This window comes from Trachurus trachurus (genome assembly GCF_905171665.1).
Source record: "Trachurus trachurus genome assembly, chromosome: 17".
NCBI classification, from domain to species: Eukaryota; Metazoa; Chordata; class Actinopteri; order Carangiformes; family Carangidae; genus Trachurus; species Trachurus trachurus.
The window spans coordinates 34598408-34611366 of record NC_139900.1 but is presented as its reverse complement, the minus strand read 5'-3'; the positions used below and the strand labels follow the sequence as shown (position 1 = coordinate 34611366).

General features: G+C 41.1%; 1 protein-coding gene across 1 annotated transcript in view; it reads left to right on the top strand.

The window, feature by feature from the left end:
- ctnnd2b (catenin (cadherin-associated protein), delta 2b) overlaps nt 1-12959 on the top strand; it is a gene marked incomplete at its 5' end in the record, with an annotated part of 142711 nt that overhangs the window by 66977 nt on the left and 62775 nt on the right. Inside the window, 6 exons of the mRNA XM_083991674.1 lie at nt 628-779; nt 1139-1312; nt 3000-3145; nt 4561-4805; nt 6084-6215; nt 9419-9731. Coding sequence (XP_083847800.1) covers nt 628-779; nt 1139-1312; nt 3000-3145; nt 4561-4805; nt 6084-6215; nt 9419-9731 — 1162 coding nt within the window. The remainder of the gene's footprint in view (nt 1-627; nt 780-1138; nt 1313-2999; nt 3146-4560; nt 4806-6083; nt 6216-9418; nt 9732-12959) is intronic.

Genomic DNA, 12959 nt, shown 5'->3' with positions numbered 1-12959 from the left:
AATACACAATCCAACAACTCCAAAACGCTCTAATGGACATGTTGTGACCTGCACATTCAGCACGCTATGATATATCAACGGAACAGAGTTGTTTTCGAGGCAAATGCACAGACTGCTTGCCGAAAAACTGCCCCTGATAGCAATGCACATCAGCTGTTTTGCATGAATTTACCTCGAAAACAACTCCGTCTCGTAACGTTCCGTAAAATAGCTTACAGCGACAATTAAAGGTAACAAACCTCCTGCTTATGGCAATAAGCCAATTTGCCAAAATGTTGAACTATCCCTTTAAAGGAAAAACATGCTGTAAAAATATGCATGTTATAACATAAACTGGATTACAAAAGGCTTTCAAGGCAACAAACAAACTCTACACAATGAGAGGCAAAAGTTACACAAAAGCAACTTGACAGGAGTGAAACGAAATCTTACGGTGACAATGATCAGAGATTTCAGGTCTCAAACTCTGATACAGCCTCTCATTGCATCTCTCCAGCTCCAAAGTCAGCTTCCTCCTCCACATCGAACATTTATGAATCTACATTAAAGAAGTGACACTTTAATGTCTTCATTTCCTTTTAACACTCTAATTCTAAGTCATTTTTTTCTTTTTCTTTTTCGCATAAGGACAAGGACTCCTGTCCCAAAGTGCTCTGCAGCTCAACAACCAGGATGCCTATGCAGCAGCCGGTTACCATAGTAACCAAGCTCTGGCACTTGGGGAAACGGTCACAGGCCGCAGTGGGCAGGTCGGAGGGGCAGTCCACAGCTACAATCAGGTAAAAGCACGCATGAATTCATCGCAGGGTTTCTTTTTCCTCCACTTTCTCCACCTTGTCTACGCCTCTCTCCTTTATTTCCATCTTCCTCCACCCCTCTGCTTCCTTATCCTTCCTCTCTCCATTCACACACTCTCCTTCTCTTCATGCCTGTCTCCTGTCACATTCTGTGCTCCCCTAATCTTCTCACTCTTTCTCAGCCAGACCATTTCTTGTAGCAGTCTTTGTGCCCTTGCTCTTCCCTCCCTCCTCCCTCCACCATCTTCCTCCATTTGCATTTCTTTCTTCTACTAACTTGTTGCCTGGTCTCCTCTTTCCTCACTTCTCTCATGTCTCTCCACACTCTGTTCCCTTTCAAGGTGACATCCAGCCGTGCCGCTGCCCAGTTAGTGGGGACAGACTCTCCCTCCCAGTCCCAGAGAGACTCATTTGCCCAGCAGGCACAAGGCAGCGCCTTCCATATGCCCACAGACGGAGGATCTGCACCCACTGGACCGCCCATGTATTACTCCTGTGCCACTCTACCTGCGCAGGTACAAATCCTCAAAGAGATTACTGTGATGCCTCAGCTGTGGTCTGCTGCTTTCTGCATCCACTCTGGTCTGTAGCGCCACTTCTCTCACCAGATGAGACCAAAATGTTCTAAAGTTGCTGTTGCTGCATTGTGGAGGGCAACAGCTGTAGTATCCACGGTGCTCTGATTCTGTCTTTGAATTACTCTACTGATCCCCTGGGTTTTGCTGCAGCATCACCATTAGGTTCCACTGTTTGGTTCAGATGCCCATCATCCCCAGAGGATGAATCCCTTACTTTCCTTCTATTGCCACCATCAGGTCACACTGTTAATTTGTCTTTACATCTTTTTGTCTGGTACTTTTAGCGCGTTAAACTTACATTCTGACATCTGCATTATCCTGAAATGACATCTGTACCCACAGCATTGTTGTACATACTGTAGATCTAAAGGTGGATACAACAAACCTGTTGTGTTAAACACTTTCTCAGTGATTACCTAACTGTCTCTCAAGCTTATAATATCCGCAGATTGCAAAGATAGAATAAATGTAAAGCCTTTATTTATCTTTTCGGTTTGTCTGCTGGATTTGAAAAGGATGTTCATGTAACACCATTACCGACCCACATTCATGTCCCAGATTACAGATTTCCCTACTGGACAATAAATGCAGCATAGCTTTTATGGCTAAACCCAAGAAAATCATCCTAACCAGAAGATATTTGGCTGCTGTCAAATATACAAATAAATAGAATAGATAAATAAATAATAATAAATAGAAAAAAGACTCATTTGTGCTTTGCTGATGGAATTAAGAATCAATCCGGTTGTTGAGTATATACTGACCTAACAGAGCAGAAGATTACAACTCCCGACTGTGCTGTGGTGTTGAGAGCTGCTTTGTACAATATAAACACATGGTACCTCAATTCTGTGGAAACAACTCTAAATCCAATCATGTCATCAACTCCCTGCTTTCATGGCAGCAACTGAAGGAAAAGGCTTGTCCTACATCTTTATGGCAATTAGTACAATGGGAATACTGTATGTGATTTGCAAGCAGTTCTTATATGGGGTCAGTCATCAGTGCAGCTACAATGCAGTAAACTTGTTTGAAATCTTGGCCTTTTGAGCGATGATCTACTCTTTTATTGCTTCTTTTGCTGCTCCATGATGAATTCATTTTTCAGGCTCAGAGCTTAGGATTTTAAGAGTCCCGTGTTAATCATGTCTTTGAATTCATTTAAAAAAAGATTTAACAGCGCTGTTACGCTGTATCAGAAATTGGCAGCATCCTCACTTCCGCACATCTTGACCAAGCTCATACAAATTAATGGAGTGTTTAAAATTGTACCTTCGGCTCTGTAACCGCAGGACCTTGCAAATATTTCTTCAACTTATTTCCTCATTTGGCAACCAAATGAAAATGCATGTTTAGGATCCTGAGGAAACTTCATTTGGCGGCCCATTGCTCGCAGCAAGTTCATTTGGTTCTAAAAGTTTGGAGTCATCCCTTTACATTTGGTCTAACAACTCCGAGCTCCTCATCGCGATGTTATCACAGATTAGAGTCTCTGCTTTCTGGTTTCCCAGCTCCGGGGGGAGTTGTTCATCTCTCTGAAAATAATGGTATGAATAAGTAGAGTGGATGAATATTTCAAGTGAGTGACATTCCCTTTTAATGAAGTACAACTCTTCCATTACAGCGTGTCAGCTCCCCTCTGCAGGCAGTGGGATCCCCTACCAAGCTGCAGCGCCTAGGATCAGCCTCCTCTGACATGCCCAGCTACGCCACGCTACAGAGGGTGTCCTCGCCCAAACAGTCACCCAGCCGACTCGCCAAGTCCTACAGGTTGGTTCGATTTCAGTCTCATCAATTGATTCACTGAGGGCTCATTGTTAGGAGCACATTACATAAGAGTTTTACTGCTCCCTGAGCTCAAAAGAAGATATTTGCAGGAGCTTGTTGATCAATACCAGTGACTCAACAGTGACTTCACCTGGTGCTGAGAGTTCTGCCTTTGAAAAACACTCTCTAGCCTGTTGCAGAACAGAAGCTGTGTGTTTGTATTAGCGATGTAAGACCCCTGTGCTCATACTTGAAAACATTTTACTTTACACTTTATAATGCCTCAGCCTGCTATGTTATAAAAAAAAAAGCTAGAGCTAGTCTCAATAGTGCTCTAACAAGCACTAGAGCAGATATAGTGTATGCTGTTTGCTTGGCCAGTGGTGCGATCCCCAGCTTGAAGTCTCAATGGCTAAGATGCTGAACACTAAATTCCCTCTGATGGTTGTTCCATCTTTGTGTGTGTGGGTCTGACATATGAATGTATGAATGACTGGGTGGATGTGGCATGTATTATAATGCACTGAATAGTTGATGAGATTAGAAAAGTGCTATGTAAGTGCAGTCCATTCATCATTTACTATGGCTCAACCACCACACATCTGAATAGTTTCCCATCTTTTCACCATTTGCTCCAAAGCCTTAGTTTTTTACTTTGAATGTGGTGATCTCACAAGTTACTGAATTTAAGCAAGGAAATCTTTTTGGTCTGTCCAGAGTTTTTCTTTGTTGCAGATATTTAGGAACTATGTTGTTCTGTGCACTGAATGGAGTAGGGCTGCAACTAACGATTATTTTTTATTATCGATTACGATTAATCGATTAGTTGTTTGGTCAATAAAGTGTTAAAAAATGTTGACAAACGTCAATCAGTGTTTCCCAAATCACAAAATGATGTCCTCAAATGTCTTGTTTTGTCCACAAACCAAAGAGAGACTTAGTTTATTACCATAAAGGAACAAAGAAACCAGAAATATTCACATTTAAGAAGCTGAAATCTGAGAATTTTAACTTTTTTTCTTTAAAAAAAAATGACTCAAACCGATTATTCGATTATCAAAATAGTTGACGATTCATTTAATAATCGATTATTGTGTGATGAATCGATTAATTGTTGCAGCTCTAGAATGGAGGCTTTAGTGCACTAGTATTTGATCAAACTTTGTATTGGTTCATCTGTGTGACTATAAATTTGGTCATCTGCCCCTGACCGTGTCCACACAGACTGTGATAGTTTATGGCCGTGCACACTGACCATATGCCTCAATAAGCACGCATAGGGATATTTGAGTTTGCTTCATGTGTGCATCCACTGCCCGACCATCCATGGGACTGTGACTCTGTTCATGCTGGACAATGAGCAATAATCAAACTAAATCTTAATTTCTAACACCTGTGTGTATTTCCTCCTCCCGCAGCACCTCATCGCCCATCAACATGGTAGCATCGGGTGCGGCCGGCTCCTCCTCGCCCCTCCCCATGGCAGCCTCCCCAGGTGGGAATCACACCTCGTCGCCCCTCCACCAGCTCAGCTCGGCGGTGGGAAGCTACGCCACGCTGTCACCCACCAAGCGCATGCTGCATCACATCGGAGGCGACAGCTACAAGATTTCCCACGAGCTGTACGCCAACGCAACCCTGCAAAGGCCTGGTAGCCTGGCAGGTAGAGGTCAAGACCATTTTATTATTACTTTTTAATGTGTGAATGTGTGAAGTGTTGTGTTATTATTGTATTTAATTGATTTAAGTTAATAATGTAGGCAGTGCTCTCTAGTCACAGGATGAACAAGAACAAAAGAACTATTCAGCTGCCACTGAATACGTTTGAGTGAGTACACATGACCACTCTTATAGATAGTGTCTTCTAGTGTATTAGTGCACTCACTTTCTGATTTATTGAAATTCCCAATTATTAACACATATTTTTCATTGAGAGTGTATATTAGAAGTTTTCTTAAGGGTCATACATTTTATTATATTAGTTTGTGAAAGTTAAAGGTCGAGTGAATTTTAATTGGCTCAAGTTTTTATCTAAAATGTATCTTTGTGCAGATGTCCTTGTGAATTTCTGAACAGTTCATGAGTTAACTCAGGACAGAGTTTGGCTTTGTTCAGGCCTCCTCCAAAGGTGGATTTGTCTTTTAAGAAAAGTGTCACTTATGTAGTTGATCTTATCAAATAAAAAGTTATTTAAAACTACTCTACAGCAGACGCTATTCATCCATGTTCAACAGGCCCATTGAAAGAGTTATGCATTGACACTTTGTGATATCAGTATCTGGAAGAAAATCTATGATCTTTATTTTAAAGGTCCCATATTTTACATAATCAATTGAAGTTTTGTTGAAGTTAATGCAATGATCCATAGGAATATATATTTATATTTATTGAACAATAATTATGGATGTATTAAAATACGTACATGGATGTATCAAAATACATGCCTGGCTAGCTTGACATGAAAACTAATTCTCATTGTATATTCACCTGTCTGTATTTTTTGAAACATCATAGATTTCTTTTTTCAGGGTTAGGGTTAGCTGAGCTGCCATGTTTACAAGAACATGTCTGATTCTGAGTTGAGCTTTTCCTGTAAAATTACTGGTTAACTGCTTATTTTATTTTTATGGTGTTTGTAACTCCAACAAAAAGCAGCCTGATGCTCTTTGATGATGAATGGATACTTGTGCCATTTTGAAGTTTAAAGAGCGTAAAACATGAAAGCATTTCTATAAATGTTTTATGAAGTCATTTAAAAGACAATACTGACTTCAGTGGCCTAAATTTCATTTGCTCTCTAATTTGTATTCTCTGTGTTTCCTGCACTTACTGGTTACGTTGATATCTCCAGAGAATATTGTGATACATCCACTGATTTTTCCATCCATCCATCAATTCACCTACCACTGTATCTCACCTCTGCGTGCTCGGTGTGTTCCAGGCTCCAGAGGTTCCTACAGCAGCCAGCACAGTCACCTGGGCTCCGAGCTTCGACCCCTGCAGTCCCCTGAACACCACATCGACCCCATCTACGAAGACAGAGTCTACACCAAACCCAACCTTAGAGGACAAGGTAAGAAGACATTGAGATGTGTGGCTGAGGGGAAATAAAGACATAAAACGGAAGGTTATTTGTTTAAGGAGTTAAAGTGAGATCTAAAAGCCTAGAGTCTAAATCACTGAATCTCATAAGACACAGGGAATATAAAGGAGGATTCACAGAGAGGAAGAGAAGAAAGCAAATGTCTAACAGCAAATACCGAGGACGATTGCAGATTTGTAACTAAGGTGTTTCGCTGGGATGGAACAAAATGAGGGAGAAGTATGAGAGGTAACCGAGGAATAGGATGGACACAAGCAGTGGACACAAGAAGGTTGGACTTCTTTAAACTTGGTTAAATGATAGTGAGAAGAAGGTTTTTAGAGCAAAATGAGAAAGAGAGATGAGTCAGAAGAAGAGTGCCCTAGTATTAGTAACATTAGTGTTTGTAAGTAATATGGGTTGCCTGCAGTCATTAAATGATGAAGTCATAATAATCAGTCCTAAATAAATGAAGCGTTACAGATTTTCCACATGCAGTAGTCAGTAATGTAATGTACCATGTGTGATTAAGGTTTCAAATGCTGCTGTTTTTAACACAAAGAGAGCCACTCAACTCTTCTTTCATTTCCTCTGATGTTTTGAATGGATCTGTTAGGACAACCTTAGTGATGTCATCAGAGTTTTCTTGGCATGGGTATGGAAATAGAAATACTTATAGCTAACTTCATTTCAGAGGCAGAGTTCTAATGCTATGTGGTTGCATTATGGGAATTGTAGGATCCCGTTTTTTGCAGCAAGGGACGTCAGCAACTTTGATACTTACCATTTCATTTTTATTTATTTATTTCTTTACTTCACAACTTTGTGGAATTGCATTCCTAAGCTGCTGGAGTGCTCTTTGTATGTTTCATGCTGAAGTGGGATAAACAACAATAACAAGGATTTTAAACTTCAAACTCCTATAAATCACGATTAAATAAGGATTATATAAGCTTATTAAAGATAAATAGTTGTATGTCAGATTTTTACAAAGGTGCCTCATTAGAAGGAGTTAGAGGAATGAGGATGGTGCAGAAAGTGAAACGATGAAACCACTAGTAGCCTAACATGTGGAGAATCAGAGTGAGACTGTTAAAAAGTCTTCAAATGGTTCAATACCAGAAATAGCTGCAGCTGCTGTAACTCACCCACTGAACCATCTAAATTTAAAAATCAGAGTACACACAGACATCACATGGTACCCAGAGTAAAGTGATGGATCAAAGAAAAGCTTCACAGTACAGACAGGCAGAAGAGAAATAGACACAGCTCGGTCGCCACTTAAAAAACTAGGTGTTTTGTAATAGTGCTGCGTTATATTAAAGGCTGCTATACATAAGAGACTTCCTTTTACCATCTGATCACGCAGCGCTATTTACCAGATCAGGTAGGCAAATCCAATTGGGGTCTCAATGGCAATTTGTCTCTCAGTCACAGTCTGTTAACTAATTAGTTTCAAGGCTGAAAATTAATCTCAATTAATCCCACGGGCGTTAGCTTGGGTGCTTTGAAATCAAAGCAAATCAACCGTGTCCTAAAATGTTTTTGACGCTGTGCCGCTGGTTTGGTTGAGAGAAAAACACAAAGAGGAGGAATATGAAAGAAAATCTCACACTTTTTCCTGAAGGTTTTGTTTCAGTGAGGGGAGATTCACCCCAATAATTCCGTATGAAGTTTCAGTTTCCTGCTGGCTTCTTGCTCACACTGGCCGAAATAACATTTATGTCTTTGAATGTCAGTCACGACTCTGAAAAAGACAAAAACACACACAAAAACTCGCTCGTCAAAAATAACACAATAGCTTCAATAGATCTGCCTCTCACTTTTTTTTCTATGCTACACAAAGTAGCTGTTGAAGCCTGGCTGTGTTTCAAGGTCAGTTCAAACAGTTTCAAGATGACAAACAGAGTTGGAAACAGGCAGACAACACTTCACAGCCGACTTCACCGCACAGGTGAATCTCCTCCGGCCTAGTCATGGTCCCTGCAGTTATCTAGTTACACACACACACAGTGACCCACTTCACCTCCCCCACGGAGAGCTGGTGTAACTGCCCTAACGTTGCCTCAACTGAATTCTCCTCTCTGTCTGAGAGTGACGAAGGAGTTTCTGCTGGTCCTGAGGTTTGATTACACCCTCGAGACCTCCTGAACCCCAATGACAACCATATGGCAATTACATTCATGTAATACCGAAAGTGCTAATTTGTTTATAGCATATACAGTTAAGGAGAATATAAACTGAAAGGCTAATGCCTTTAAAGGACTAATTGGTCATTTTGTCACATACACTTGCTTGAATTCTCCCTAATAGCTGTTGTTGGGTAAAATACACTAGAAACGGGTGGATGGAGGGTCAAGCTCATTAGGATCAATCTACATAAACATGTAGAAAAGACAGAAAAGACAACTACACACTATACTGTACATACCCAATCTATGTGGGTAGCACAGTGTCACATACAGTAGCACGCACTGACCCAAAAACCTTTTTTCTCCCAAAATACTGTATGCCATCCATTTGTGTAGGGAGCTGACAGGAGGGCAACGTGTGCTCTGTGGGTTCAAAACCACAAAAGTTCATCGAGGACTTGAAAACTTTTTCAGTGCAACCACTTGGAATGAATGCTGTGCCTTTTTGAATCAGTGATCCAGACACAGTGACTTTCTGGGGTCTATCGCTCCCAACATGAGGTTGTCAGTCAACCAGCAGTGACTCCTGTCCTGGCTTTAGCTGCATATAATGGACCATGCTATCGGTAAACCTTCATAAAAACCATACTGAAGATGAAAGGGAGGTTGTCATAGGAGCCAACATGTTTTTGCTCCTGCAGTTGGGGACATTTTATATGTGTGATCTGTTAATACAGTACATTGTTTTACAGGTGCCTTCAAGTTTCACATGTTCTTTCTTCAAAAATTCTTTCTTTTAATGATGCATGTGTGCCTCAGTCTGTCTGTGATTCTTCATCCAAATGAAAATCTTGAATTCATTTGGTAAGCTCACATTTATTTACTTTTTTTTGCTTCCTCCCTTTCTGCTTTTTTTTTTCTTCTGTGCTGTTTTGTTCCATTGGTACTGGTGTTGTTGTTGCTTTTTACTCATTTTGTGTGTATGTGTACGTGCACCCTCGTGTTTGGTTGCAACTTTTTCGTCCCCGACTCCCGGCCACTCCTCGGCTACATCTAACCCAGTGGTGAACCAGTTGTACCAAGAGGTCCTCAACTATCTGCTCTGTCCCTACGCTCCTCTTCCTGCTTTAGCCCCGCCCTCCCCCGGTGTCGACCCAATCCCCTTGCAGCGAACGGGAAGCCAGAGTGCCACTTCCACCTTTCAGAGAGGCAGCTTCGCCACAGGAGGCGGGGCCGCCGACTACGCCAACCCGTACCGCACTCTGCAGTTCTGTCCGTCCACTGAGTCGCCTTACAGCAAGTCGGGCCCCGCCCTTCCCCCTGAGGCGGCCCTGGGCAGGTCTCCATCTGTGGACAGCATCCAGAAGGATCCAAGGTGAGGAGAAACAGCACTTACTTCACTTGGATTCAGCTCTGGCTTGTTGATGAAGCCCTTTGTTCTGCTCCCTTTCCACTTTCACTGAACTTACTGAGGGCCAGATTCACCAAATCAAAGACATAGCAACATCAGTAACTTGGAGAGCTTTAAGCTTTCACACTGAACCAGTTGAAAGGGATAGTTCACCATTTTGGCAAATTGGCCCATTGCCATAATCCCTATAGTTTAGGTAGGTTCGTTACCTTCAGTTGTCGGTGCAAGCTGTTTTTAGAACGGTGGAGCAGAGCCGTGAGCTGCTCAGAGCTACGCTACGGAGGCTAATGGGATTTCCTGGTTTCCCTCATTAAACTCATCAAATACACAATCCAACAACTCCAAAACACTCTGGTGGACAAGTTGTGACCTGCACATTCACCACGCTATGAGATAATAACGGAACGTTACGAGACAGTTGTTTTAGAGGTAAATACAGAGACTGCTTGTCGAAAAACTGCGCCCGACGGGAACGCGAATCAATGGTTTTGCATGAATTTACCTCTAAAACAACTCTGTCTCGTAACATTCCATTATTATCTCATAGCGTGGTGAATGTGCAGGTCACAACTTGTCCACCAGAGCGTTTTGGAGTTGTTGGATTGTGTATTTGATGAGTTTGATGAGGGAAACCAAAAAATCCCATTAGCCTCCGTAGCGTAGCTCTGAGCAGCTCACGGCTCTGCTCCGCCGTTCTAAAAATAGCTTGCACCGACAGTTAAAGGTAACAAACCTACTCCTAAAACTATAGGGATTATAGCAATTGGCCAATTTGCCAAAAATGTTGAACTATCCCTTTAAGTACAATCCACGGTAACACCAAACATTTCGTATCACCTCAATAGATAATTGACTGTCAGGATTTGACAGTCTGGTGCTGAATCTGGGCTTTAGTATGAGGCACACATCACGCCACATCTTTCACTGTCCTCTCTGGTTTGCCTGGTGTTTGGGGCTCCTTCACTCTACCCTATCAATGCCTGCACACACCAATTTAAAAGTTTGCCAACGCTGTTAGGAGTTAAGCACCTCTCTGTCAGTGACAATCGCTCGCATTCTGTGCAGTAGGAAGACACAGTTAATGTGGAAAGTCTGCATGAAGTCTGCATTTAAACCGAGAGAGCTCTGTGTACGAGTGTGAGTGTGTGAGACAGAGGCACTGACAGACATAAAGAGGAAGAGAGAGACACAGACAGAGACAGCATAATAGGTTTTTCTTTTATCATTCTTTTGTCCTAGTTAAAATCAAGTTGGAAACACTACGCCAATTGTGTCTTGGATTTCTCTTTGTTAGCCACTTCTTTCTGACTAATGACTGCACAGACTAGCTGCCAAAGACACAAGCAGCCTAATTAAAGCTGAAGTGTCTTTCTTTGTGACACTTCAGCTCAGGTGTAAGCAGGATATATAAATATATTAAATGTTTTCTCACATATTTATTATTTCTAATGAGGAAATCACTTTGTGCTGAAATGCTTTATCATTTATATGGTAATATTTGGGAACACAGGAGTGTGTTGTTAGCGTAGATGTCTTTGGTCATTGTTGCCATCACTCTTTCCTCCACCCATTGTCCAAGTGTTTATTTCTCTGTGCACATTGCACTCACATTATCTGTTTGTTCACTCTTTAGCTCTGGCATCGTTGTTGTGTAGCTTTTCCAGCATCCACACATCTGCACTGCTACGTTGAAAGGACTGACTTGTGATGCATGGCATTTTGCTTTACATTCACACCATGCACAGTCAGTGCTGTTTGAGTAGCCTGTCGTCCACATTGTGTTAAAGGGAGGGTCCCCCATCATTATAATCATACAGGAACCGATGTCCAGTTTTACTGGTTACAGGCTCGCTGTGCTGCTGCTGTCCTGTAGCTCAAAGAGTATCTTATTACATGTTATGTTATGTTTGTTTGTTTTTTTCATGACAACAAATCCCATTTTTAAAAAGAATGAAAAAAAGAGAGAAAATAAAATAAAAAAGCAATGTTTTGGCCTCCCCACTGTGTCTGTAGCACTCAGCCCAATTAAAAAAAAACTGGTCACAGATATATTGTTTTGCTGTATTGCTCTTCTTCTTTTTAATTGGCTCGTTCCTTTCCTAAAACAGCTGGGCATTGTAGTTTTTAGCAGACATAATTGTAACTTGGAGATATTTTCATCTGTGGATTAATACACATTGGGTTCGTGTGGGTATTTACAGCACCGGAGCAGTTTATGTGCGGCTGAGATAAAGCACAGTGCCCATGTTCATTGTAATGTGAACCAGTGGCTCAGTGATGTGCATTGAATTGTTTCTGTACAACAATTAAAGTCTGTGGCACAAAGGAATTAGCTTCACCAGGTTGTGACTACACAGAAAATAATTATTTTATTATTGATTTTTATTTATTTTTTGTCATGGACTTTGTTGACAATTATAAAAATATATACAGTAGAATATCCCCACATCTGGGCCCAGTTGTTGGAAGATTATAGTTGGTCAATTTAGCTGAGTGCTTATGGTGCAATCATTTGCATTGTATTATTCCTGTATGCCCCAGTAGGTGTATATAATCTATCATTGTATGAAATATAGGAAATTTGCAGCATATTAAGGAAAAGAAAAAACTTTCATTGATTGGATTGAAATCTTTGGATTTTTAAAATAAGACTTACTGAGCGCAGAAGATGAGCTGCAGCTTCAGACTTATTCAACCTATTTCAGAAGAGCAACTGTATTAATCATGATTTGCCAGCACCTTGGTTAATGTGGAGGGAAAAGGAAAAGTAGTAACTAAAAATACTCACTTTACATCATTGTATTATTACCTTGTTTAAATCGAACATAGCCTACATACTACAGGCTTAGCAGCTTAGCTTGTCATTTACTCACCATTAAGCTTCTGTGGTACAAGTCCTGCTTTCCTGAGATAAAGATGCTCACCTTCAATTGCGTGGAAAAAAAAAATTAAATAAATTACAGACGGGTGGTGTTGTCATCTGTTTATCATTCAACAGCTAAGTTGACTACCAGGCAAAGTGGGGATGTCACTGCAGTATCATTATAGAACAGTGTATTTTTTGTTACCTAAAGTAAATTGATGCGATCAAAAAAGACAAAAAACAAAGATTAGTTTGGTGTATGAAAGGATTTAGGAAAGACCCTCTCTTTACCTGACATACCCACCATCTCCCCACCACCTGCTCTAAGT